Here is a 27,836-nt window from a genome sequence, read left to right on the forward strand (position 1 = left end):
TCAATACCACCCAAGGCCTCCACCTCAGCTTCTTGTGCTGCAATAATGAGAAGCGCTGCACAGATATACAATAGAGGAACTCAATCCAGAAATCAAAAGTAATCAGAAGTCCATTGTCTTCTGTCACGTACTTAACTATAACAAATAAAAGATCTGTACTCTGTAACAGCCTCAATGACACTGCTGTATTGCTTGACCCAGCTTGTTTCAAGCTCGACCCTGCTCGGCAACCATTGCTGTTTGCCTCACAAAGGTCATTCTGCTTTCCATTATGCTAAATGGACAAATTTTGCAGTGCTTTGTCAAAACTGCTCTTTGTTTTAGTGGGATGTTATCCCTAGCAGGCAAAGCTGGACAGTGACCAGCATCTTTAGGGAACAGGGTGCCATCTGGGACAACAGCAGCTAGGCAACTCTGGGGATCATCAGTATTTTTCAGGGACAAGGTTTCTTTTTAATCAGCAGCATGCTCAACAAGAACATAACCCAGAGAAATTAAGCTGTGAGAATTCAGAAAGAAGTCAGCTGTGTCAGCATGTATTTGATAAATGCACCAGATACCTGGTAGTAAAGGAAAAAGCTTGTGCCTGAGCAGGGGTCAAGCCTGAGGCCTGATTTCAGGCCTGATCTAATAAATACCCAAGCGCATGCTTAGCTTCAGACATGAATTTCAATGGCATTACGGACTTGTCTTGTGATTAAAAAATGAGCGTTGTTGTAACCAGGGCCCCTTTCTAGAAGTCGAAGCAGGCCTCTTACTAATGGCCTGAGGAAGAGGAGGTCAATTTTAAAAGGAAACCTACTTTTTCCCCTGCCTTGTAGTCAGACCCATGAGCAGCTGTATTTGATTCTATGGTATGTGGGGCACTGACTTGCTAGGGGGCCAGGACAAAGCTGTCATGGAGAAGTACGTATCACTGAGAGTAAGGGAAGGTTCAAAGTGCACAGTATTAGCTTTATCAACATTACATGTCAAAGCTTGGTGTTAAAACCTCAATCCTCTCCCACCTTCCCCGTGCGATGCTGGCCTGAGATGTGGCAGCCCGTGCACGTGTGCTCAGGGGAAAGCGGCCACAGAGTCACCTATCTGTGGAGCAATCAACAAGCAGACAGAAAACTTAAAGCCTGTACTTGCAGAAACTTGCCAAAACCAAAGCAAATTGCAAAGACCTAGCTACTGTGCTACTCAGCACTGCAGTGAAGCCAGATTACAGCCTAGCTCTGAAAAGGCTGTTTCTGTGTCCATCCAACTGTGCTCCGAAGGATAAAAGCTGCAGAGCTGTGGCCTGTCTATGTGGACAAATGTAGTAACTGTTTAGCATACTGTATAGCATGGATTACCTGTTCACAAACTCCCCTCATCAATATAATTACCAGTTAAAGGTCTGTTTCTTACCTACCTAAGCATATTGGCAAATTTGGAAAAACATTTACAACATAAAACCTCTGGGACCCTTCATATCACATCAACATGATCTCTGGCAGCTGTCACGATCTCTGTGATGCCCCACTCAAGTTCTCCATTTGGGCCACATCAGAAGAACCTCTCCTAACTCTAAGGGACATGACCGCTGGCACATGTGTTAACGTGGAACCTCTCAGTGCTGTGAGCCTGCAAGGACAGCCACAGCCTGGCAGCACCACATGTTTTTGTTTGATTTCCTTCAACTACTTATATGAAATCAGAGAAATGGCTTAGTGTTTGCCCTCCTCAGAATCACCTCCCTGCATTGAAATACAACAAAAAGCAGCTGTGTGATGAGGTACCTTGTGAAATAGATGGCATGATATATTTCTGGAATTCAAATAATATTGTAGGATATAAACAGTACCAGTGGGCTTTGATAAGATGACATATGGCACCACAACTGTTTCCCTTGGTAAATAAGAGTGTGTACATAGTGTTAGCATGAAGACATGAGCATATCAGACTCCCCTCTGGTTCAAATAATCTATGCCAAATTCAACCTTTGTGTAAGTAGGAATGACTCCAAACAACTTATAAGAGTCACTCTTTATTACTAGTATTAATGGAATTGAATTTGGCTTTCCTTGCATGTGCCATTTGGAGTTGTTTATTTTTCACATGAGGTTTGGCAGGGATTTCTCCAAAATAATTTCCCCCCAAAAGCCAGCCTGTAAATTTCAAAATCCTTCTGCTTAGTTTGAACAGCTCTTTAGAAAACATCCCAATCTGAAACCTTCATTATATAGAGATAAGTAGTGACCATAAATTATTGATTAGTGAGTCAATCATACAATCTAATAAAACATTTTAGATATTATCTTAATTAATATTTTAACCACTTACACACAAATACTTCTGATCCATGGTTTTAAAAGCAGCTATACTTCAAGTAAGTTAACTTTTAAAAAAAAAATATTCATTGTTTTCTACTAATAGTCTGTGGGCTCAGAAAGTCTGGAATTCACAGCAGTTTCTGCTATATGGTTTCACATAGTACATAAAATTGTCAGCTTCTCCCATTGCACTAGAAGACAGGAATGTTATTATTCTAGAAGTTGGAATTTTGGTTTCTAACCATGGTCCAACACAAATGTCTGTGCATTTTGGGAACTTAACCTATTTGAAATGCAACATCTGAACCTGGAACTAATTGATCATGAAAAGTACAAACAGCTCCTTATTCATCCTGAAGCAAGCATAGAACCCTTTGACACATTATGGAAAAATAATGCAGTTCTTAACGCTCCTTTTTTTGTTCTGGTTGATTTTTAGGCTTGGACTCCTGCCAGACATACAATAAAGTACTTGGCCTTTAACACAGACAGGCATGATTCTTCTTTCATACTTGCAACTGGGAACTGACAAAACTCAGTACATTACAGATTTGTTTCAATCTGAATGCTCACAGCTAGTATCCAGACAGGTTTTCGTGTATCTTTAGGTTATTTATCAGCTTGCAAATCTGATCTGCAAGTAAGAAAATGGCTTTTAGAACCAGTTAACATAAGGTTCAGTACAGTGAAGCTGATGTAGTCACTAACAGGTGAAGAACTATTTGCACTATGGCAGGTGTCACATGCAGTCATTGGATGTACATTAAAAAGATAGAGTTTCAAGGATTCTCTGCCACCCTGAAGGAAAGAACTGATGTTCTAAGTAACTGGATTTGTACAAAGTCTGTAAGACAATCCAAGTAAATCCTCAAATAGATGATTAATTCCTCATTATTTAAATGCCCTTAAATACAAGTACAGATGCTAACTTCATGGCTTTGTCTTGACAGCTCTTTTGCTGTTTCTCATGATCTGCTATTAGTCTGTGACTCTAAAGCCCTGAAAAAGTGCCCCATGAAAAAAACCCTCCAGCTCCTAGGGATACTAAGTTCTTGCAGCTTATTGCTTACATAGCTCTCTCAAGGTCTGACTGATACTGCAGTATATGATAATACTACATAAACATATTATGCCTCTTTCTGTAGGATTAGGTTTGCATAGCATATGTTTATGAGCACTTTGACTGATGTCCCACTAAGACATGAGGATGTATGCACATGCCTAGACTCTGTCTTGAACTCATACTTCCCAATATACCCTAGTCATCAGAAAATTTTAGAGTAATCTCACATTACACTGATAATAACAGGCATTCATTTTCCTAGACAATGTTTATACTTATCATCAGCCCATCCTTTGGTTGGTTAGCTGACACTTACTTTACTCCTTGTGATCTACCCTATAGAATTTGGCTTATCCACTTATCCTAGTTATAAATCTGAAAGAGGGGTGGGGGCAGGGGTGGGGAGCAGCCCAAAGGATGCAAAACTCAACAACAAACCAAAGCATAAAGGAACTGGAAAAGAATTTCAAAGGATCTGGCTCTATAGCACAGACAGTGCTGTATACATGTGTCTGTTTATGGAGACACACTAAACTGAATTATTCAGTTACTTACAAAAAGAAAAAGAACAGACTGTGGGGAAGGGAGAGCAGAATGAAGGTGCAAGAGAGCGAAAAATTTATCCAGCAACAGATGAGAAGAACAGAGGAGAATTGGAAAATGGATGCAGGGGGGAGGAATGGATGATGAGAGAATAGCAGGCCTATTTAAAATGGATTTTTGACCTTATTTTTAAAACATTTATGGATCCCAATTGCCTGTCATGAGATCATTTTCCCTCACAATGCTAGCTTTTCAGCCGGCTCTGCACTTTAACTTGATTTATCCCACATTAAAAAAAGTAGATTGTTAGAAATACCCCTTCTATTAGAAATTCTGTCCCATTACAGTGTCAGCTAAAGGCCACTCGTCAATGTCAGCTTTATCAGATAGAAATTTGCCTCATGAGTTCTCAGATACTTTTTGGAGGACAAGACCCAGGGTCCATTTCTGAAGCTGTTGATTTGCGACGGGATAGCGTCTTCTCAAATTATCCTCTGTTATTTCCCAACTTACCTGCATGTTTCGTGAGATGGTGGGAAGTGATTACAGCAGCTGCTGTGCATTAGAAAGTCATCTTATAGGAAAGCTGGCTTAGGTAAAACAGCTGACTGACAAAAGTATAAAAAGAACTAATTGAGTATTAAAAATATGTAGGGAGACCCAGCATCTCCTTTCAGGATGCAGCTTCCCTGGTGCCATAACCTCCTGCCGGAAGGAAGAAAACTTGTACCAGAAGGTTTTCCTCCTCCTCAGCTGTCTGTCAACTCCTTAAAGAAAGACCTGCCATCCTGAAGATTCGAGTGAGTTTTATTTATTTACAATTATGCAATTAGTCATCAGCATGTCTCTTCACCGATGAGTAAAGGTGGGAAAAATCAGCTGTTGTTCAATCTGTGTTACCACAGCACTGCTGAGGGTCAGCAGCCCAAGGTGGGAAAGACTACATGGCTTAAAAAATACCTTGAGGATTTTCCTGGCAAAGATGCTTTGAGACATTTGTTTTCCTTTTAGTATTTGGTTCTATTTTTGTTCCTTCTTTTCTGTCTGAATGGATTGATGTAACATATGTATTTTAAGGGTAAAACTACATGTAAGAGTAGAAATTTCAGCCAGGAGTCAAAAAAGAGCAAGCTGTGGCCACAGTATTTTCCAGACTGAAAGACAGTGCCTAGGAATGCAAGGCTGGATGGATCAATGGATGATCTTGTTGCAGTGAGGAAGCCAGAAGTCTCTGAAATTTGTAAACCACTTCAACAAGAGGAACTGCTGCAGCAACAAACTTCAGAGTGTTAAAGCCCTCAAGGTAAACTCTGTTTTTTGAGCAGACTGCCATTCTTCACAAGAACAGTTAAAAATATTCTGCACTGGAAGGACAAAACCCAAAAAACAATCCTGGTGTCACTACTATTAATCACCTCAAGATTGTGATACTTAAAGCTCCATTTCAGTTGCTTTGATTAAGGACAACTTGCCTCACAGAAAAAGCAAAGCTTTGGAAATCAGTAATCTCTGGGCATTATACCTAATAGGAAAGGCTTAGAAAGGATTATCTAGAAGAAACCTTTGTGAATCTTAGGAAACTACACTGGACCATAAATCTCAACCTCCTCTGAGGATTAATAAAGCTTTATCAGTTTCAGATAAGCAGTAGAAATCCTCAGGCTGCTGAAGAGGTACCACTGGCCTGGTCTAGAGACCTCTGTCAAGACACTCACGCCATACAATTTCAACAGAAAGACACATTTGATGCATATTCTCATTTTAGTTTACAAAGGCTATTCAGAAGAATGGCAGCTACAGAGTCCCAAATTTGAGTCACAAACTTTAAGAGAGTAGATGAAAGTTAACTGTTCTAAGAAAAGAACTATTCTGCTGAAGGTGAGCAACACTTTGGTAACTGAATCAGAATAATATATATAAAAACTTTTTTTGGGTTAATGAACAAATATATATGATAATTTATGTAAAACCACCCCTTTTAAGTCTATCTCTCTGTGATTGCAATAAAATCTAGTCTCACACAGGATTTTTTTTGACTACAACCCCAATCATTGAAGATTTCACTTCAGCATTCACACTGATTGTTTGGAGGACATTAACATTGGAGGACATTAACAAGGTTAGTTCAGACTTCAGGTGTATTTAGATTCTTAAGATTTTAACATAATTCTGCCTCTTTTTAAACTAAAATTTCAAATTTAGCATAAATTGCATCTTATCAAAGTTACATTTTTGAATGCTGGTTGATTATAATTACTTCTAAAGAGACAGAGTCCAACTTTGAAACCTGCTCAGGTGGAGCTCTTAAGTACCACAGTTGTTATCCCATAGATTACAGCTGTTGCATTTTTTTGAAGCATTAAAAAATCTGGCACTGTTGATTTAATTGCTGGTTCTACCATAGCTTACTCTTCCGTAGTGGGGTAGATAATACTTCCCTGTTTAGTGTGACTCCTAGATGTAAAACAGGGAATACAACATGTCTGTAACAGTTCTATAGTGTTGGTAGAATATTTCAAGATCTTTTAATGGGAGAGAGGCAAATTATTCCATTTTTCATTTTATAGAAGTTACTCAGGATGTATCAAGGCCAGATTGCTACTGTCTGGTGTGCAGAACGAAGGGCAGGAGCACACATGCCTCAGTTTCCTCCCACTTGCTTTACAGCTAAGCACAGTGAGAGTCTGCTCTTCTAATGCTCTCGATAACCCAGGGAGTCATTGAATGAACTGCCAGAGTACCATAAATCCTGCTGAAAAGCCTTGATGCTATCACACGTGACAAGTTTGGCAGTGACTGCATATCTTGTGCCTACAGAGAGGAAACCCAGGCCTAAATCAAACAGAGTGAACAGGCAAGTTATTCTTAGCCAAGTTTCCATATTATCAATGTTTTCTTTGGTGGGCTGGCATTAAGGATTTCTCCATTTCTACCAGCCTCCCAAATTCATGTTAAGATGACATAGGATTTCTGGAAAACACAAACAAATAAGCACCTTCTGCTAACCCTGAATGCTGCAAAAGCACTTTGCATCACACTGTGTACCTACCCAATGCTGGTCATAATCAGATGGCTGTGTTCTTCCTTCATCGTCCTCGTAGAAAGGTAAGCCTTCTCGCCTGGCCTGATGGTACTCCTTCCGTAACTTCTGGATACGATCAGCATTCCCACCACCTGCGCAGCCACTGAGAAAAATAAAAAATGCTAAATAAAACTCATATGTACACACATACCTAACATTTAACAGGTACCCATATGAGCGCAAACACAGAATTGCCGCACTTGAGACAAATGGATTATGAATGTTTGAATCTCCTGATTTGCATAGTGCTCATGGCCCATTATCACCCTTAGTCTAGCTTTCTTGTAATAATAAAGCTACTAATTGTGAACTTGATCCCCATTTTTAAAAAAGGCTGTCCCTGTCCAAGAACTTAACAATTCCAGTACCAGACAAGAGACAACAGATGGATGCAGACAGATGGGGGAGTACAAGGAAACTTTTAACATTCCTATGAGCAGCTATAAATGGCTATCATATTTTAATAATAATAATGATGATGATGATAAGCTGGCAAAAAAAAAAGTTTCCTTTTGCTCCCACGCTAAATGTGAAATTACCCTAAAATTACATTTGTTCAAGGTAAAGAATAAACTATATTCACAGAGAAGCACAGAAAGAAGTTTTATCTCACAAAAATCAGCCTCCCTCCCAGTTAAACAAAGAACTCAGACATCAGCCACGAAAATATATGGGAGGCAAGAGAGACAGGAAAGTGTACCATCAAATCTTGACACTATTTTTTAAAGTGGTAATTAAACAGTAATCTATTTATTAATCCTCAAAGACTCAATTGTATGCTAAACTGCACACACTGCAAACTGCCATGGTAAAACTAGTGGAGTTGCTTAGTTTATCAAGTTAAACACATGCCTGTCTTTGCAGATTTTGACCCTGGTGAGCCTTCCAAAACCTTACAGTGGACTTGTACTAATGTGGAAGCTCAAGCTATACCTGGAAGGATAAAAAAAAATAAAATATAATCCTGAAAATGCCTAAGAATGAAAAAGAATACAGCCACATTTGACACGAATAAATTCAGTTTCCTGCAGCTATTTCCAGCCCTGCTCTAGTCAGCACTAGGGTGAATACTGACTGTATGGCTCAGTAGCATTTACTGGTATTCGTGGGGAATTGTCACATAATTTATTTGTGGCCAGTCCTAAACTCAGACCATTGTTATTGCAGCACATCATCACACAGTCTCATAATCTGCAACCTCAACTCTGCCCCACCAACAATGGGCTATAGAGATCCAGATTTCTTCACATGAGGACAGACTCTGTGGAGCATCTTGTCACGCCTGTCATGCCCGAATCTAGGGAAGCCTTTTATAGGATTTGCATAGCAAACTGCATTTGGAAAGCATATACAAAAGATTGGACATAAACCTATGAGTGCAACAATAAGCAGTTTCTAGTATCTAACAGCAATCTGGATTGGTTGGAAATTAATTACTAGTGAAGGGAAATTCCATGTAGGGTGCACATGTAACTGAATATGCAGCCAGGACTGGAAATGTTTACTTGCAGCATCAGTAGGTTTCCATGAAAAAAATCATTTAAATTACTTGCCTTCCTAAGTTATCCAGCCCCTCTACCCTATGAAGTCCCAGAGGTTTCAAGCTTCTCTGGCTGACTTACTGAACTCTTCCAAAGCATACAAAATTTTTCTCATGATCTGCCAAGACAGTGCAGAAAGCTTGCACAAACTCTCTGGACTACTGAGCAAAGAAAAAGTGCATCCCCTTTTCCCCTTGATTCTTTCCACAGATAAATGTCTCTATTTCTTGCATGAATTCTTGTCAAATAGTGGAAAACCATTTCCAGTTTGCAAAACACTGGAATTGAGGTCTAGTTAATGGGGGCTATCACTTAGAACAGTGAAGTTTGGTCCACAGCTCATGAGCAATACAATACCTGTGAAATCCCCTGCCTTTACTTATGAGTACAGATGAAGTGTTTAATTAGGGCTGCTAACATACAGATAAGGCCCAAAGTACTGTCCCTGTTGCTCTGCCAACATCATTACCTGAAGCAGCACCAGCTAAGAGAGGGAAATGCTGAAACACAGGGAAGGGGTCTAGTCTGACTACAGCCGATCTGGCTCCCTGCAGCTCTGTGCAAACTGTATTAACACCTGACACCAGTGGCCTAATGGCCACATACCCACTTTCTACCTCCAGGTATTTTGGCTGAAGAAGTAAACTGAAAATAGCATACAGGTTTGGTTCCCCACCCCCCTTTTAAAATGAAATCTGAGATTGATATATTGTAAGAGGCAGTTACAGCAGCCTGAGCTCCGTTCTGCAGATCTCCTGCAGGTGAACTTCCTTCTGCTTAAACCTATCGAGCCAGCAAGCAGACGTCAGCGTTGCAGAAATCAAGCTCATTATATATATTAAAAGACTGGGTCTGACAGCTTTTTCTTTGGAAAACCTCTGCCATGCCGTATTAAAGTACAAACCCTAACCATGAGAATGAGTAGGAACATTTGAATGAAAGATAGCAGCACATGGAAAGTTATCCATCTGGATTAGTGCGAAAACACAAGCATAATCTCTGTGGAAACAAGCAGCTCCATGAAGTCTGATTTCCTGTGCTTCTCTCCTGTGGGTTCTCTGGTGTCCGATAATGGGACTGAGTTTACACTGCAGCATTTCTCCCAAGCAACGGCATTCATCTGGGTCTCTCTAGCAGGCTGCTTACTTTCATGAAGCTTAGTGATCCAGTATCTTTTGAAAATTGAATCACCTGTCAAGCCTGGTCAAAAATAGTCAGCAGGTTCAGAATGTGTTAGAAAGGTGGGGGGAATGGTTGGAAGAGGGTCGGTCAGTACATCAGCTTCATTTTTTCAGGAAACAGTTTAAAAGCTCCACAGGTCTTTTTTTTCCCTTCCCCATCACTGTTTATAGGCACAAATGTAAAAGACATTGGCTTTTGAAAAAGCTGTATGCTAGCTTACCACAAAAGTAATGTGAGATGAATATGATGCCCTGTGCAATGCTCATGAAACAGTTCTGAATTTCAAGTTGGCTCCTGACAATTATGTGAATATATGAGCCACATTCAAACTCACCAGATGAATTCAATCAGCACTGTGCAAATATCGCATACATAATCTATTAGTTTACCCCAAAGAAACTGAAGCATTGAATTCAAACAGAATGAAGTCATCAGTAATAAAAAAAAGAAACTGATAAGGCAATATTAAAAAAAAACAACACAATTTTCCAAGATTTGCAGAGAAGATCATACATTGACTGTAAACTATTCTCCCATCTGCCTATAAATACATAATTAAAAAATATTGGTTTGATCAGATAGCAGTTCTCAGACAGGGAAACAGCAGATGAATACCAGTTCAAATGTTTCAGATGCATGACTATACTGAAAAGGAACCTGAACTTACAGAAGAAATATAAGAACAATACTCCAATCAAAGTCAATTTATATTAAGGAGACTTACTGAAGCTATTCACCAAGCCTAGTAACTATAGCAGACAGATTTCTTTTACAGTAGCTTTACTTTTAACATAGTGCTCCCTCCTTGAGGAGATATAAATATTACAGTCCCCATCATATCTACAATTTTGTGCACAACTCACTTCCCTGACATGGTTCCCTGCACTATATGTTCTTCAGAGAACTGTGCCACCACACGCTTGCCATTCCCCTCCACCAGCACGCGTACCCAGACTTTAACATTTAATCTACCCACAGGCTTCTCTGCTGTCACGACAAGACTAAGAGAGCTATCCACTCTGCATTTTGCGGCTGACTTCAGAACAATTTCCAAAAACGGTGCTACATGTAAGGAGACTGATTCAGAAGCAGCTGATACTGGGATAGAACTTGATGCTTTTGGGGGAAGTTTTAAAATAATGTCTACGTAGGGGGAAAGAATCTCTGAGAAACTTTACAAAGAGTTTAGCAAAGACTTAGATGCTGATTTCAAACAGTAACAAAACCTGCCCAAAATCCCAAGCCACAAACAAGAGAAGTTCAACAGTTCTTTAAATAAGCTGCACGCACTGCAAGGATTACTATTTTTTTAATAGGAAAACAATTTTAAAATAATCTTATATGAACATTTAAAAGAGGAAAACACATATTCTTGTCAGCCATTCTGTAGTTTTGCTAGATACAATCCTTACAAACCAAAGCTGCCTTCTGGCCTGAGTGAAAGATTTAAAAAAAGCCTGAGCAATCATTCTAACTGACGCTGCTGGGGCTGTACTACCAACTACATAAACTGCCAGAAGTCACTGTCTTTTGCCCTGTGCCTGAATATATCAGAGGCACTATACAGGTTCCACCTTGCCCACTGTGACTGTAAAAGGACCTGCTATGAAACAGCCATTCAACTGGAGCAGCTGGAATGGAATAGGCATCCCAAAACAAAAAAGAAACCATAATTTGGCACAGCTTAGCTTCAAGCTATCTCTAACATTATGTAAAATATGACTGTGAAATTTCATCCCATCATCTCTGAAGAAATAGATGAACAAACACCACAGTAATAACCTCATATAGCCAATATGACAGACAAGTTATTTTTCTCAAAGAACCAAAAAATTGTCAGTTTTTAATACATATGGCTCAGGTTTTGCACAGTAAAATCTCCCCTCTGTTCTTCCTCTGAGTTGCTAATCTGGATTTCAATCATTCAGGTTAAAAATGTCATTTTTTAGATTACTGACTTCTTACCGCAGCTCTCTAGATAATACAAAATTAAAAACAAGTGTTGCACGTACAGAGTAAGATGAACCACTTAAAGCTGTATATAAACATACATTTAAAGAGGCAATAAACATTTTGTTTCCAGTGGTTTTCCTAAACACATTAATATCGCACAGGGCTTTTTTGCCAGCCACTTCTTTCAAACACTGATTTCACCCAGCTGACTGTCAGCCTCCAAACAAACAAGTAGTGCTTCCAAGTAAAAAAAAAAAAAAAAAAAGAAAGAAAAAAAAGAAAAAAGAAAATTTTATTCTTTCAGGGAATTTTCCATTAACAAACAAATCCAAGACAAAACGTGTTTCACAGACTCAAGAGAACGGACAATCTTCCATTCACACTCTGCTATAAAACAACTAATTTTATATACTGAAAGGAACACAGTGGTCTGCAAAGATATACAGTATAAGGGAGTCCAACAGAGCATGTAAGAGTATCTTTCACTCTAGGATAAAACTTTCATTTTGAGGTTACAACAAATAAATATTTGAGTACATTACTCTTTTAGTTCCAGCCCTTGTCTTTCTACCCTGAAGTATTACATGGCTTATGAAGGTATCTCTGCAACCTCAATAGTAAGAGGGAATAAAAAGAATGGTGGGAAGCGATAAAAAGAAAATCAATGATAAGAACATAATTCTACAATATTTCAGCTTTCATCTTTGTCAACCACTAAAAGAAAGAGAGTTTAGGAAGAAATGAACATTTGTTGTTTTCATATGCATTTGAGTAAATGCGTGATACTGAAATGAAAGACTTGTCAGAAATACCTTGTTGACATCACTGATACTGCCTTGCAGGCTCAGGAATCATCTTTGATGTTCAGCCAGAGCCAGCCTGGGTTTTGGCTGTACACATGCCACGCTGAGGACCCAACCTAAGAACAATGTATTTCTAGCTAGCGGAACCACGCAAATGGCTTTATTTGTCTCTGTAACACTTGCTTTTTGCTCTGGGCAGGAATATACCCTATGTATACACAAATACCATCTTTATCAATGGAGAGGGGCTCCAGTAGGCCAGTTGACGTGGAAACCTGTGCAAAGTGACTGGGAGGAAGACTTTGAGCCCAGTTGCATTTAGACAGGACTATCCTGAGAGGGTCCGTATAGACGGGCTGACACGAGAAGCGTTAAGACGGATGTTTCTCTTGATCCGTATGTACATAAACAAACTAAAGTCAAGAATCACAAATAAACTGCAAGAAAACAAACTACACTGAAGAAGCTATTTATGCATGGTGGAGTTTATATGAACTTGCATACTAAAGTCCTCGAGTCAATCTAATTTACAAAAAAGTCGTAACTGTGCTTCAGTGGCACATACACTGTCACCTTTCAATTCTTTAGGCTAACATAAAAGCAGTACAACCACGTCTGTCCAAAAGGTCAAAGGCTCCTAGGGCAGCACATGACTACCATTTGTCTGGATGTAAATTGAGTCCTACTGACCCTGTAACATCACTACTGACCTCTTGACATTAGGAGCTTAGCGGAAAGAGAGAAGATGATATTCCTAGGTTCCTACAGACTCATTAGGAAGAAAGAAGGAAAGAAAACCTTGCATGATACGAATTAGCAGTGTCATTAACCTTTTCTTTCCCCAAATAGCTCATAATATGTTTACAGAAGCCTCAGAAGAACAATTTGAGGACTGAGACCAACACATTTGTATCACTTTCAGTTTTTCCAAACTGTTTAAAAAAAAATCTCTCAGTGGCTTGACATAAAGCATCCTTTTACGTTTCCCTCCTTTCACACGACATACACCACCTTTTCCTGTTTGGCATGGCAGATGGCCTAGACATTCATATGAGCATCATCTTTCCAATCCAGTCCACTTCTCATCTCCTTTATAACTTACAGTTGACTACAGCTGGCCAGAAATAATGGGAGGTATTAGCCTAATATGTTGCTTTATGGAAACAAAATAGGCACACTGAGGTTTAACTTCACTGTAACAGTGGATATGGTATGTGCTACTCTAACAGAAACTTGTTATTTGCAATCAAGTAGGAAGGAAAGAAAAAAAGGGGACATTCTCTTGTTTGTAGCCAGCTTGTCATCTTTACTTCAAAGAAAAGACATTTTTTCCTTTTTTTCTGCTCAATGTATTGTGCCTCACCAAGGAAGGCAATCATCAAATTTTAACTAATAAAAAAAAGATGCCTTACAGTTCAGGCTGGTTAATGGCGATGCCTGTTTCTGGCATGTGACCAGTTTACTGCTGTCTTGTTGATCTGAGATGTGCACGTGTCTCCGAAGGGCTAGGAAAGCAGGGAGATTAGGGACTTGGCTGCTGACAACAACCAAACTCTCTATAAACAATACACAATGAAAATAATGAAAAACAGATTTTCCTGGTATTTTCAGTAGCCTCTAGACAATGCAACAGTTTCTGGTTTCTTCACTAAAGATGATATCAATTATGCCTTTTATCCATCACGCAGGAGTCACGTGTGAGGCATAATTGAGGGCCTTCTCTCCAAGGTAATTTCTTCTGGATTTACACGGCAAAGTATTTAAAATGCCTTTTTTGGCACTTTGTATTACAACATGGCTTGGGAAGGGGTATTTTACTTTACTGATGTAAAGCAGCTGGCATATATTCAATAGATAGGTCACATCAACACAGAGCAGATTTTCAGCCCTCCAAACTCCATTTACAGCAGCTTTTACAATTCAACAAAGCAAATGCTGAATGCTAAACTCTTGTGTGGAAATGTAGCTCTGTTTCTTAATGGCTATCACACCTGCCTGCAACTGGCTGCTAGGCTTTTTTTCAGTTGCAGACTATTGCTTTTTGCACTACAGTTTATTAAACTTATCGCTAAAGCTGAAATAATAAGTACTTTACAGACTTCCAATGAATTAGCCATTCAAGAGTCCCTCAGGAATTCCCTTTAGCACACACAAAGCAAAGGCAGAAGGGAGAGAAGGTGACAATTCAGTGCAGTCTTAATTTCTGTGCTCCCTTGTGAGGGGAAGAATTGAGGATCTAAGAATTTGCTCACAGTAGATGCTGCTGCCCATGTTCTAAAATGTATTTTGTTGAAAACTACAAAGCCCGAAGTAACTATCCATTTTCTCCCAGGAATTACCTCTCCAAGTTTCCCACTAGAGACTATATCTTGCTCTTTGTTACACACATTCAAAATCTATGCCACTGGCAGAGTAGCAGCAACTAATCCTCTATGTAGTTTGTTTTTATAATACCTGGCTTGGTAGAAATGAGGTAGAAATCTCAACCTCAACTCAGAAAAAAAAAGGTTTAATTTATACCATGTGCAAAGCATCAGGGAAAAGCACAAATCTCACAGCCAAAATACATCCTTACTATAAAGTTGGCTTTTTTCATTGTTTTTAATGAATGGTCACTACGAGAATACCATTAATCCAGCGTTAGGACTTTTACGGGAAAAAAAATACAAATGTAATTTATCTTTTTTAACTGTCAGCTGTATTTCTAAAGCTTTAAAGTCTATAGCTTCCAGCGGCCTTTTGTCTTTCTGCCATGGCAGGAATATCTTGGACAGCTGTAAGAGCTTTGTAAGCTATCTTTCTCAAAATCCATTAGCTAATTCAAGGAACCTAATTAGAGCTGCCATTTTGATGGAGCATATTGAATACTCTGTATAAACTAGTAACACCATCAATGTTTATTAAAAATTGCAAGAACCAAAGCTCTCAGTTCCATATAAATATTAATAGACAGATACACAATACTTACTGAAATATAGACGACATTATGTCCACAGAAGTACACACAGGTACACTTACAACCCAGTGTGATGCATTAATTCACAAAGGCTGAAGCACAGAAGCAAAACCTAGGGACAATTTTACACAAACCGTTGAAAATTGACCGGCTTCCATTTACACTATCCTTATGTGCATTAGGGGAGGCAAAGCACACTAAAGACGATTTGTTTCTTGTGTTTTTCCTGAGTAGTGTGCTGACAATTTGGAGTGTATTTTGAGCTTACCTCAAGAATGCACTCCAGCTGGAAGCGTTTTATAGCTCCTCTTAAACCAGCCACTCTAATCACCGTACTTTGTAGACATTTACACATATTCCAATACTACACTGTTTAAGGGCATCCAAAGATTCAAAGGGAATTTGCACTGTAGAGTTAAAACTCAAATTTTGCTGTAGACAGCAACAAAACTGGTGAAAGGAGCCAGACATCTGGAGCAATGCTCTCCTACATTCTACTGCGTAAAAGCCCAACTTTAATGAAAAAGCAACTTGCAGACAAAGATACAACCCATGAAATACTGACCATTTTAAGCATATATCAGAGACCTAATTAGGGTAGGCTGTATAAGCATATGCCTTTGGCTGCAGAAATAAAGTTTTCTGGCTACTTCACAGTTTTGTTTTTAACTTGATACTTCATAAATGGAACTGCAGAAAACCTCATATGTTACCATTTCAATCTGACGTACACTTTCATATGCATCTAACAGTGCCTGGATTCTATTTATATGTACAACTAAATATACGTGCGTAGAAAAATCATCAGATTTGCTACAGAAAGACAGCAGATGTTCTTATTAAGCCACTGGCACATGCAAGGTGAAGCATGTAAGCCTTATAAGGAAAGCATTTAATGTTCCAACCACAAGCTAAAGAAAAGCAAAGACAACAAATGAAATTATTTCTAATGTATTTTACTAGCTGCGAGTGCAACGCACAGCAAAATGAAAGCACTGTTGAGTATGCTCGAATGGCTCTTACAACACGTGGGGCTTCTCACAGAGGGGAGTATAACCCATACGCACGCACGCACACACTCTTTGGAATATCCTAACTCCAATATAATGATCCAAAGTTCACTACTTCTGAATATATGCTAAAATGACACTTGAAGCATTTAACAGATGTGCAAGAGAAACAGGCTTAATTATATTTTCTGCACTTTAGTAGTGCAAGGGGCTAAAAATTTTACGACAATCTTACCATGGGGACAACCCTGAAGGTAAATTCATTTTAGTTCTCTGATACAGCAGTATTTCCAAACTACAACTCAGATCTGAGCAGTTTCACAGGAACATGCTCAAAAGTCAAAACATCAGTTACCACTAGCTTCTCTCAGGAATTATATATGGCAAATTTAGCTTGTGGTTATTGCTCAACAGAAATCCTGCCAGATGCTGAAGCGGTTGATGGATTTTGCAAAGTTCTGCCACCTTCGAGGCCACCCTGCCCACCCTTCCAGCAGCCTCCCTCCTTGGGCACCTACCCTCCATGCAGCTGGGTCCCTCGGAGCATAGTTGTTTTGATCACATTCGCAAGGACTGGGGAGTGCACGTTCCTTCAACTAGCTTTCATCACAAGCTCCACATCAACAGAATTAAACACTTTATAAGCCGAACCACATTTCGGAGAAGTATTTCTGAACTCAGGGGCCAAAAGTTAGCAGTGTAACTTTATTACTTTTTATTATGCAGGCAGTGGAAGCTCCTGGGCTTCCAGACATGCACAGCTTTTCTAGCTCCTTCTTGTGTTTGCAGCTTCACTGCACCTCTGAAATTACTCCCACTTTTCTACTTGGAGAAGTACGGGCTGAATTTCAGATACTTAAAGACTGAAGGTAAGCACTACTCCTTTTCAGTAATTGTTTTGAAAAACATTGAATTAAAAAGGAGAAAAAGAAATAATGAAATCTTCAAGTTATACTCAACCATTTCCTGGTGTATCTCACCTGGAGGAGGCAAGGGCAAGCCTATCTTGCTGCATTTAGCTGGGACATCCCAGAAATGTTACAGAAAAGTATTCTGGTTCAGGCCCAGCTCTGTCTCTAGAGAATGACTCTTAGATGGTTTCAGCTACCATCTTTACACACATCTTACAAATCCTTTCACATCTGTTTTTGTCTTGCTTTCTTCATTCCCTGTTCTCATCCTGATGTCGGAAAGTCTTTCTCTTCATACCTTTCAGCCAAGGATGCCAGTTTCCTCCACCCACTTACCGGCTACCCACGTCTACAAGCACATCCCTGTCCCATGGGCTGCTCTAATACAGAAACACCTCTGCGATATGCCTGGGTCAGCACCTCTCGTTCCAGCAGCACTCCTTCAGACCCAGCTCCCAGAAGCTTTTCACAAAGCAGCCTACCAGTAATGACGAGACTGCAGGCTGCGTGGGACACCCAACAGCACTTCTTCCTTTCTGCACTGGTTCAAGTAAGTGTGTTCACATCTAACACACTAACAGAGAATTACACTTGCAGTACTGGTAAACTTCTCCCTGCTCTGAAGCACCCACATACTGTCCACAACTCTGCCCCGACCAAGCACTCTTCTTTATTCTCCCCATCCCTTAAGCTGCTCCAGCAATTCTGCCTCTTCTCTGTTCCAATTCTCTTCCCACTCCTTTGCAGCGTTTTGTAGGATTTTGCATTCACATCAGCTCACCCTTTCCTTCCCTGGAAGGTGGGACATAAGGGCAAGGGGACACTGGTCATGCCCCACTCACCTCATCATTCCCGCACCAGGAACCTCTCTGGTCCTGCAGCCAGGAGAACCTACTACTGGAAAAACATGTCTAGGATCTGATCTGGCAGTTCAGGACAAGCACTTTTGGTGAAGTCTGCAGCCAAGTTTCTATCATGTGTGTGGGAAGTACTCTAAATCTTATAACTTAGTCAAATTGTCAACGTTCAAGGGGTGGCAAAAGGCACAGTCTGGTGTAAGACTAGGCTGTGTTCCCTTCCTAAATATAAAACGCCCGTTCCAGCGTATGGGAAGACTACAGCTTCTTATTGAAAGAATCATATGCTTATTATTATTACTTTTTACACAGACAAAACGACGCCTTATCTTGTCCCTCCAGCCCCCCCCCCCCCAAAAAAAAAAAAAAACAACAACCCCAAACAGCTGTCATGGTGTTCCATAAAAATTCAGCTTCAGCACACCTCCTACATAGGCATTTTCAACCCAAATGGATGACGACTGGTTATTAACAGGTGGAAATACAGTTTCCCAGTGGAAGTCAGGCCAGCAACTCCCCTCACAGAACTGGTGCAGGCTGGTTTCTACGGCTGTCCCCCTCCCTTTCCTGTAGGACTGCATGCTCCCTGGTCCAAGGATCTGGCTGCGTGTTCCTGGAGGCAGCACAAAGCTGGTTTGCTCCTGGCATCCGTGAGATGAGCACTTCCTAACAACCAAAACACCTTTGAGGTACAGCCTGGTAAGCACGTAGTACTCCTGCATGTGCTCCAGATTACGCTGTAGTCAGCCTAATGAGAGACTTAATTGATGACTGCTACTTCCTTCGCTTGTCCATTAAGGTAAGTACAGCACATGGACATTTCAACCCATCAAAGATGAGAAAATGCATTAATTTTGATTTTCGTAGAGCTGTTAATAAATCTGACACTGTCTGGCAGTTTTCTTCATTTCCTACCATTTGACAGATACTGTGATCACAAGTTACAGAAGATGTTTTTCCTCTGAAATTATCACTCTAGTAATACAAGCCAGAAGGGAACTTTATCAAGATACCAAGAAGCTGGGTATCATTTTTATTTTTAACTTTATGTGGCTGGTTTGTGAATACCGCAATATGATTAAAAAAATAAATTCCATCCGGTACTATTAAAAATACATATACACACACACGTTACATATGACTGTACTAGCAAATTAGCAAATAATCATACTGTGTATTTATTAGTAAAAGTCAGTATTCCCCTCATATAATCAACCTGGCTCTACTTAGACCCCTTTACTTTAAGAACCCCTGCAACTGTTTTCTTCCTCTTTCTATCTCTCAAATGGACATTTGTATGGAATAATAAAAAAAAAATCTTCCTTAATAATTTTTCATTACTAATGGCTTTTTTTGGTATGTGTATTTGGGAGGAGGGAAGGCAAAGGGCAGGAAAAAGGAGCTTTAAGTGCTCTGCAAATGATCCTCCTGAATCTGGGCCTCATAAATCCTATCAAATGTTATATTTCATCAATAGGCTAGAAAAGCTTTTTTCTCTGCAATGATGAAGACTGGCTTTAAAATTTATGGTTTCATTTTAGAAATGGACTATAAAAAGAGTCTGACTTAGCTGTCTATCAATTGTAGCTGACATTAGCAAGTTAGGTGTGGACCTTCCAAGTGTTATAAGTATTTTTTTATTTATTATACATGTACATATACAGATATATGAGTACATGTATATCACTGTGGGTCTGTGCATGCACAAGTACACAGCTGGCTTTTTTGCTTTATTTTGTCTTAAAAATTTTTTTCTTCCAGTGCAAGAGGATCTGAGATATTCTGCAGATTAGATTGCAAAGTGATAAAAGCGTCCAGACTAGAGTTGGCTCAAAGATCTGCAGCAACACAAGCAAATTGCATTTTGCTGCCCAAATGATCGAGATAAAGTAGTTTATTTTGTTCTCATTTGTGGGGTGGTAAAATGCAATTCAGCAATGGCATAGCAAGGTTCAGCAGGAGGCAGGGAAGATTTCAATAGGCTGGGGGGGGCGGGGTAGAGGAGGAGGGCAGGAAAGGACCAAAAATGTTTTAGGTTGCGGAAGACAATTTGCAAAGAGAAGATCAGACTGGGGAAGAGAGGCTGCAGAGCTCCTGCACCTCTCATGCACGGGAAGGGAGGGAGGGAGACAGCCCCTGCCTGTGTGCAACACTCTACCTCCACTCCCTTCCACAAGCCCTGGAAACAATTCTGCCTCCCCGAAGAGCTGCTCCTACTTGCTCTCCTGAACTCCCTGGGGAAGGAGAGTGCCGAGAATACAGCTCCTGCTCCTTTTGCTGCCACTACTGATGGGAGCCATGTGGGAGCCACAGCTGTCCCCTACAAGCCCCAAAGCTTTCTCTGGCAGCCACAACTGCTGCTTCCTCAGATGGAGGAGGAGACAGCCTGTGCGTGCTGCCGAAACACCCGCTCCTCCTGGTGTGGGTCTGAGCTGGAGGTCTGCAGCCAGTAACTGCTACTTAGTTCCCACTCTGCTTAAAAGCAGCCTCAAAGGTAACACTTCAAATGGAAGCATTACTGCTCCCCCAAATCCTCATGCTTGAAAAAACAAACCACGTTTAAAATAAAAATGGTAAACAAGTGACATAGCTGCAGCTGGAGAAAGTGAAGCTGCACTCTGAATGTAGGGGAGACCATTTCTCCATCCATTACAGAAGAACCCATCCTACTCAGATAATTAATGATGGATTACGTGAAAAGAGCAAATCAGATCATGCTGTTGAGGCACTATATGAACTAAACAGAGGAGCAGTTAATCTAGATCTCACGTGGGATGGTTATTATTGCATATTGCCATTGCTGCTGCTGAGCCTGGCTGTAACATTGGTTTTGGTGGCTACACACAGAAAGGTCTGAAAGTCCTGTTCCTCATTATAAAACGAGGAGAAATCTCACCCTGGGGAACATGGACAAAGCTGACAAGTGAATACTACAGAAAAGGTTGGGGGGAAGCAGTTAATGGTAGAGGTATTCCGAATCAAGACCAAGAAAACAAATTGCTTCTTCCATTGCCTCTATTTCATAACATGAACAAAATGAATAAATAAAAGAACCTGTCACTGATGCTGAGGACGTGTGTACACTGTGGCCTCAGAACACTCCTGAAACACCCTGTTGAGAGGGTATTCTTCAAGGCTTCTCTTGCCAGCCCTGCTGGGGACAGTGGAGGGACCCTAGCACTATTCAAATCCTTAATTTTTTCCTTTTTAAAAATCTCATCTGATTTCCACCTCCCCGCAAAGGATGCTTTTTTAGTTTTGTTATTCCTTCTTCTTTTCTTGCTTCCTTATTTCCCCATCTCTACCCTGAGACTCATTTCCAGCTTTTCTTCTTTTTCATATTTTGCTTAAGCTTTTATGAAACTCTGACCTGTTTACAGAGTAAAAACCCACAAAGCTCAAGGGCTAATTTCTTACCCCTTACTCACCATCCCATATCTGGCTGCACTCAACAGTAACCAGAATTCATCATCATCAATGGATTTGCAGTGACATGCACTGTATTTGCTCAGATAATGGCCCATATATATTGCCTTTGAAATGAGGGCGTGACCATTACTTAGGGATATTCTCAAGCAGCAGTGATTGGCATTGTTGCAGGACATGTTTGCTTCATGTTTTGAAGGCAGACCTGCAGAAAAACAAGCTTTGAAGTGTTTTTTGGATGGTACTGTGCTCTCAGAAGGACACACCAATATTAACCTAAGCACATCACCTTTGAATTGGAGCAGGCCATTTGCTAGCTGGTTTGGAGCACAGGGGAGGAACACGCAAAATTGCCTCTGAAAGGCCAGGCAAACACATGAGGGTACAAGACCTTTCCAAATTCTGTAGCGAGGGCCAGGGTAAACAACGTAGGCTGGAGTGGCCTCACTCCAGCTTCTGACAGGTATCTTCCTTATCGCCACACAGCTTTGAGATGGTCTTCAAATCTTTCAAGACTGCTTCAGGAACATCTGCAGACAAAACACCACTTCAACATCTGTCAAGAGTTACAACTCAACTTGCAACAGGCTCTGCACAGATGGATAATAAAAAGACAATCCTGTTCCCACACACAACAGAATGACAGAAACAGTCAAAGCAGGTAGGGGAATGCAAGATAATACGGTAACAATACCGGTCTGCAGGATGCCTGACAGTAATATTTGGTGTTTTAGGAAGAAGGCAAATGTAACATGCCTTTACAGGCTGCAAAGACAACTTCAGAGTTTATGAGCTTCACTGCTGTTCAAAGTCACTACAGACAGAATGTGATTTTTTTTATTTATTTATTTAAAAGAACTAACAACTTGATAGAGCTACTGGACAAATAGGACCAAGCTGCTTTGGTGACAGGTAACTGTAAAAAGCGTATACAGAATATCTTGTGAGAATGCATCCTCCAAAGCTACTATTTCCAGTGTAGGATAAATGTCCATCCACTTCTCCAGTCCTCAACTTTATAAGCTTGCCAACTGAGCACAAATGTGGATCACAGCCTCCATTCACGGAGCACGAGAGAGATAGATATGCTGTATCCCATCCAGCTCTGTACATTTGTCCCACCTGGAGAGGGGAAAGCAAGCTGGCCCACCAAGACTTGGGAGAAGGAGGAGGAGAAATTGCTTCTATCTGCTGTATTCTTCTGCAATGGCCAAGGTTTTAAACCCCATGGATGTGCATTATCACTGAGTTGAGCACAGTGACCACAAGATTTTTGCTTCCCTCGTTTTTCTCCATTCAAGTATATTCTTCCATTAATGCACAAAACTACCTTTTTTCTCCTGATGCAATTCACTGCTCCCCATGGGATAGGCATTAAAATTGATTCATGAATACACTACATTTACAGGCAAAAGTGAGAACAGAGAAACCCCCTTGACATCATGTTCCCCTCCAGGAGGGAGTCTGAGACACACTGAACAAAGAACCCTCAAATCTTCTGGCACACAGCTTCGAAATCGGAATGTGATTTCCAGTCTGTATCTCTTGCTTCGTTACAGAAGAGATGGCCCTTAAAATAGGCAATTAGCTTTGACCAGTAACGTTTAGGCTCCAAGCTTTTACTTTGGTTTTTCTGGAGATTCCACCCTGGAAGAGGTGGCTTCCCTCCAGTCCTGCCCCCCAACCCCAGCTGCAGCAGTGGAAATACCTAAAGGATTCAGGCAGTTGGAGAAAATGCAACACCCTGGTTCATGGGCCTCATCTGTTGTTTCACTCCTTTCACTCCTGAACATACATCTAGATTTGACAAAGTCACGCTTATCAGATAGATCAGCAGATACACCGCTATCTGTGTTGTGGTGCAGAATTAGGTCAGAAGAGCATTCTGCTAGCCTGTGTTTTGCTGTTTAATCCTGCATAGAGTAGTCAGGGAGACAGCAATAAAGGACAACTTATCACACTAACCAACTTCTTCACCCCCTAATCCTGCTCCGTTTTCCAACTTTGAGAGGAAAACAAAACAGAAGTCGTACATTACTACTCTTTAACTGCATATTTCAATAGCATAAATTTATGAGAATAGAACTGAGGCCAGGAGGCAAATTTATTTTATGAAAATATATCATGTTTGAGGGCAAACTGAATGTTATAAAAATAAAGTCTGAAGAACGGTAGTTCTCAACTTTTAAGCTGTCTTCTTCTGTGATGCCGTAGCTGGGTCTTCCAGCCGGCCTCAACAGATGGTCACATTGGCCACCATCAGAATAGCAGTCTGGAAACAAGTGCCCTACAGCCCTGCCTCAGCATCTTGTCTGGAATACACTCTGAGGCAGCAGTTCTGTACTCACAGTTTAGAGATATTCCCAGTGTACTTGCTTAAGAATTCTTGAAATTTGTGAAGAGATTAAAGCCAAACTTCTGGTCCCTTAGAGGTCAGGGAAAATAACAGAATGTTGGTTACTAGCTTTTAAATGTTAATCATCACTATTCGCACTAAAACCTTGTTACACTAAAAACAACTGCTCCCCACACCAGTACACAGTATGAAAATCTGCCTTAAAATAGTATTAAAAAAAAAAGAAAAATGGAATTTTCTCCTAAGCAGTAGGTAAGTTCAGCTGCAGAGGATTCCAGTACCTACATGCAATTTTTTGTTTCATGGAGGCTGTGCAACCATTCCTCCTTTCACACACAACTGTGCAAATCAGTATGTTAGTGATGCTTTTGCAAAGAGGGTTTGACAACAATAGAGAGTCCCCAGCCTGCTAAATAAGAAGTGACAACTCCATTTGAAAGCTGTCTCTGGATGTGTTTTATGTGCAGAAATTGTCTGTGACAGTTCAGATCAAAATAGAGTTTTCATTTCATGTGGGAGGTAAATGGACGATAGAATAGGTTACTTTAAATGCTGTAGTCTAGTCCAATTAATGTTTCAGACTTTTTTTTGTATGGATTTCTTCCATATTCTACACTCTAAACTTTGGCGTAAAAAAACCCGTAAAACTCATTTTGTCAATAGCATGATGCAAAGAACAGGCCAAAAGGTAATAAAAGTGGTTAACAAAAACAGTCATGCAGAAGTATGGCAAAAAAGCTCAAGTTACAGTAATCTGGCTGTGAGACTAATAAGAATAAAACAGAAAAGAAAACATCACTTCATCATTCTTTCAGGGAGAACCAGGCAGGGGAATCAGTTCCAATTTCCCACCTCAATCAATAGAAATTTTACCACTTTGATAGGAACAGGACTTGCACATCACACGTCTTTCTGAGGAGCAGATACAAATCCACATGCTATCATTTGGTTTTCAAGATCGTGCAACATAAATATACAATTTCTAGCTTATGTGACTATACCAGTGACGCAATTTGTACTTAAAAAAAAAAGAGAAGTCAGATCTAAGATACTGCTCTGGTCTCTGATGCAAGGTTGCAGATTTTTATGTTTTCCAGAACATCATACTTGCTGATTCTTTCAAAGATATAGCTCATTAAGTACCAGGCATGCTATACTACTGGAAATAAGACAGGACACAATATGAAAGCATTAATGATTTCATCTGTTTTTGTATTCTTTTATGTACTGTGGCAACTGCTGCAATCTTATCATATACACTGACTATCACATTGCTACCTACATCTACAGAAATGAAGCAGCCACTACCAAATGTATGTGTTTATCTAAATTCAGATGTGAACTGTCCCTTTTCTTCCCAGTAAACACACGTTCACATTTGTTACCTGTAAATCAATCAGTTGTTTTCTGACCCATTTTAAAGAAACGTGTTTTCTTAAAGGTCTGGAGCCACTGCTGTGTTACTCAAGCACAACAGCAGCTCTCAAGCAGAACTGAAGGGAGCTGTGCTGTTTCAGTACCTGTAGCTTCCCAACTACCTTTTTCAAAGTTGATGGGGAAACCAGTGGCTCATGCATTGCTTTTTAGATGTAAGCACTAAGAAGTGTTAGTAGAGAAGCTATGGACCTAAGAGTGAGTGATCTCATCTCAAACATGGGCCCACAAACCTTACATAATCTGTTTTGTTTATGCCACACTTTAAACAATGCATATTTTGAATCTTTTCTGAGAAACAGCATTTTTCTTGGCACGATTTTCAATTTCCACCCACTTGGAAGAGCAGGTGTCTCTGTGTATCATTTCTCAACTCTGGGAATAAAGTAAACATGTAGAAAACGTGTTAAAATTGTGTTTCCTAAAGTCAGGGGACATTAATTTAAGGTTCCATGGGCATTACAGAAGAACAGACCTCCACTATAAATGCACTGAGCTAGCAGAAACACTAACTGAGACAAGGCATTCAGAAGATATGAGACCTCAGTATCTCTACCGGCCAAACACTGAACACTAGTAATCTTATTCCTCGGAGGCAGGTTTTAACACAAAAGAGAAATTAACATCTATCTGTGCGCTAGGATCTTGAAAAGAAAAACAGCAGAACAATGAAGCTGCTCAGACATCTGGTCTATTTGCCATAGCTCATAGTAATGAGATAGCGGGCAGAGTGCTGATTAAAGGTGAAAAGGTACGAAAGAATACTGTTAATGATTTCAGAAGTCACACAGACATGCACAAAAATACCAGTGCTCAGACTAATAAATCTAAATTTTGGGAGGAATTCTCAAGCATTTATCATATTTAGATTGATAATATATTTGCAGTAGTGCTTAAAGAAAGAGAATTAGACTTCTGCCTATTCAGTTTTGGAAGACAGAACATGTCACTAAGTGCAAGAGACTTTTCAAGCTCTGTAGCAAAGAGGTCAAAGCACCACCACTGCTGCAGACAGTGGTATTTACAGAGAAAAGGAGGAAAAGATCAATCCCTTCCCCCCAGTCCCCTTTACTCCCCCTCTCTGAAGCAGCTGCAGCTTAAACATTGCCATTGTATACAGAGGCACAAAATAATTGCCTCCTGTGGTTTTTTTTGTTTGTTTTTGGTTTTTTGCCTTCTTTTGTGTTTTTTTTTTTTTTTTTCCAAATCGGAGACAGAGACAGCAGGAGATGTTAAAGGAAGAAAACACCACCTTATTCAGGTGAAGGACTGCAAACTGCTTGTAATTTGTGTACTAACAATCAGTAACAATTAGGAACTGGTTTATTGCTCTGATGCTGCTCTCCAACCCTCCTCCACAACCTCACACCCCTTTGTCATGTTACTGAAGTATCCGCTGATACCTAACCCGGGCACTCCAGCCGCAGAAGGCCTCCTCCTTCATTACCTGAGAGCAGAGCAGAAGCAATCCAGGTCCCCTGGTTAGCAGCACACTTACAGCATACAAGCGCTCAATTAAAGCAGCCCTTTCAGACACCTACTGAGCGCTACGGTGACTCAGGCATAGAAAATAGCTGCCCTCTCTCCACCTCGCCACAAGACAGACCACGTTTTGAACGTGTTTTCGTTCCTCTGAAGACATGCTGTAGCTTACTTTTCAATTGCCAGGCCATATACAATACTTGCATTAGAAATGTGTTCTATGCTTAAACTTACAGGCTGGTCTCAAAATAATTGTTTTCCATGCATTTTATGTAAATACCATAATGATGATTTGCGGTTGATTCCCATTTACAAGGTAATAACCATATCCAGGACTAAGTAGGCATCAAAGCCTAAGGGCAGACGTGTTTGTAACAGATAAACTCCACAGCTGAAGGACATGTTCTAGCTAATACTGGTTTGAGAAGAAATGCCCCTAAGATACTATTACGCTGAAAAATTTTATTTATGATTAAAATTAAGCGAATGAAGAAATTAAACCATAAATATGGGTCAAAGACTGAACGATAAGATGTTGTTTGAAATTTTAAAGCATTAATTGGTTCCTTCTCATTTCTCTTTACTGCTTCCAAGTCCCTACAGAGAAGGGGCTAACAACCTCCCGGAGTGCAGATTCAACACAGGACCATGACACTGCAAAACTGTCACACTGACCTCCTGATACACAAGGAGGAAACTGGAGAGAAACAAGAAGGGAGGAAAAATATCCAATTAAGAGGACATTCAATTGCTCTACAAGTATGTTATATTTATTTCAATTTCAATACTTTCTAGAGCTACCTCACACTCACTCCTTTTGCATCTTTTTTATCATGAGCTGTTTTTTGGTTTTCTCCACTTCACCTTGGTGGAATGAAAAAATGAGGGCAGCTACCTATTTTGAAGGCAACTGAAGAGTATAAAAACCCTTTCATGC

General features: G+C 40.2%; 1 protein-coding gene across 5 annotated transcripts in view; it reads right to left on the reverse strand.

Annotated features, from left to right (window-relative positions):
* Nucleotides 1–27,836, reverse strand: part of PARD3B (par-3 family cell polarity regulator beta) — a 412,825-nt gene that overhangs the window by 44,622 nt on the left and 340,367 nt on the right. For all 5 annotated transcript variants that reach the window (XM_080400254.1, XM_080400256.1, XM_080400255.1 and 2 more), the window contains one exon: nt 6,956–7,091. In XM_080400254.1, the coding sequence (XP_080256380.1) occupies nt 6,956–7,091 (136 nt within the window). The remainder of the gene's footprint in view (nt 1–6,955; nt 7,092–27,836) is intronic.

The sequence above is a fragment of the Falco punctatus genome (assembly GCF_963210335.1).
Source record: "Falco punctatus genome assembly, chromosome: 8".
NCBI classification, from domain to species: Eukaryota; Metazoa; Chordata; class Aves; order Falconiformes; family Falconidae; genus Falco; species Falco punctatus.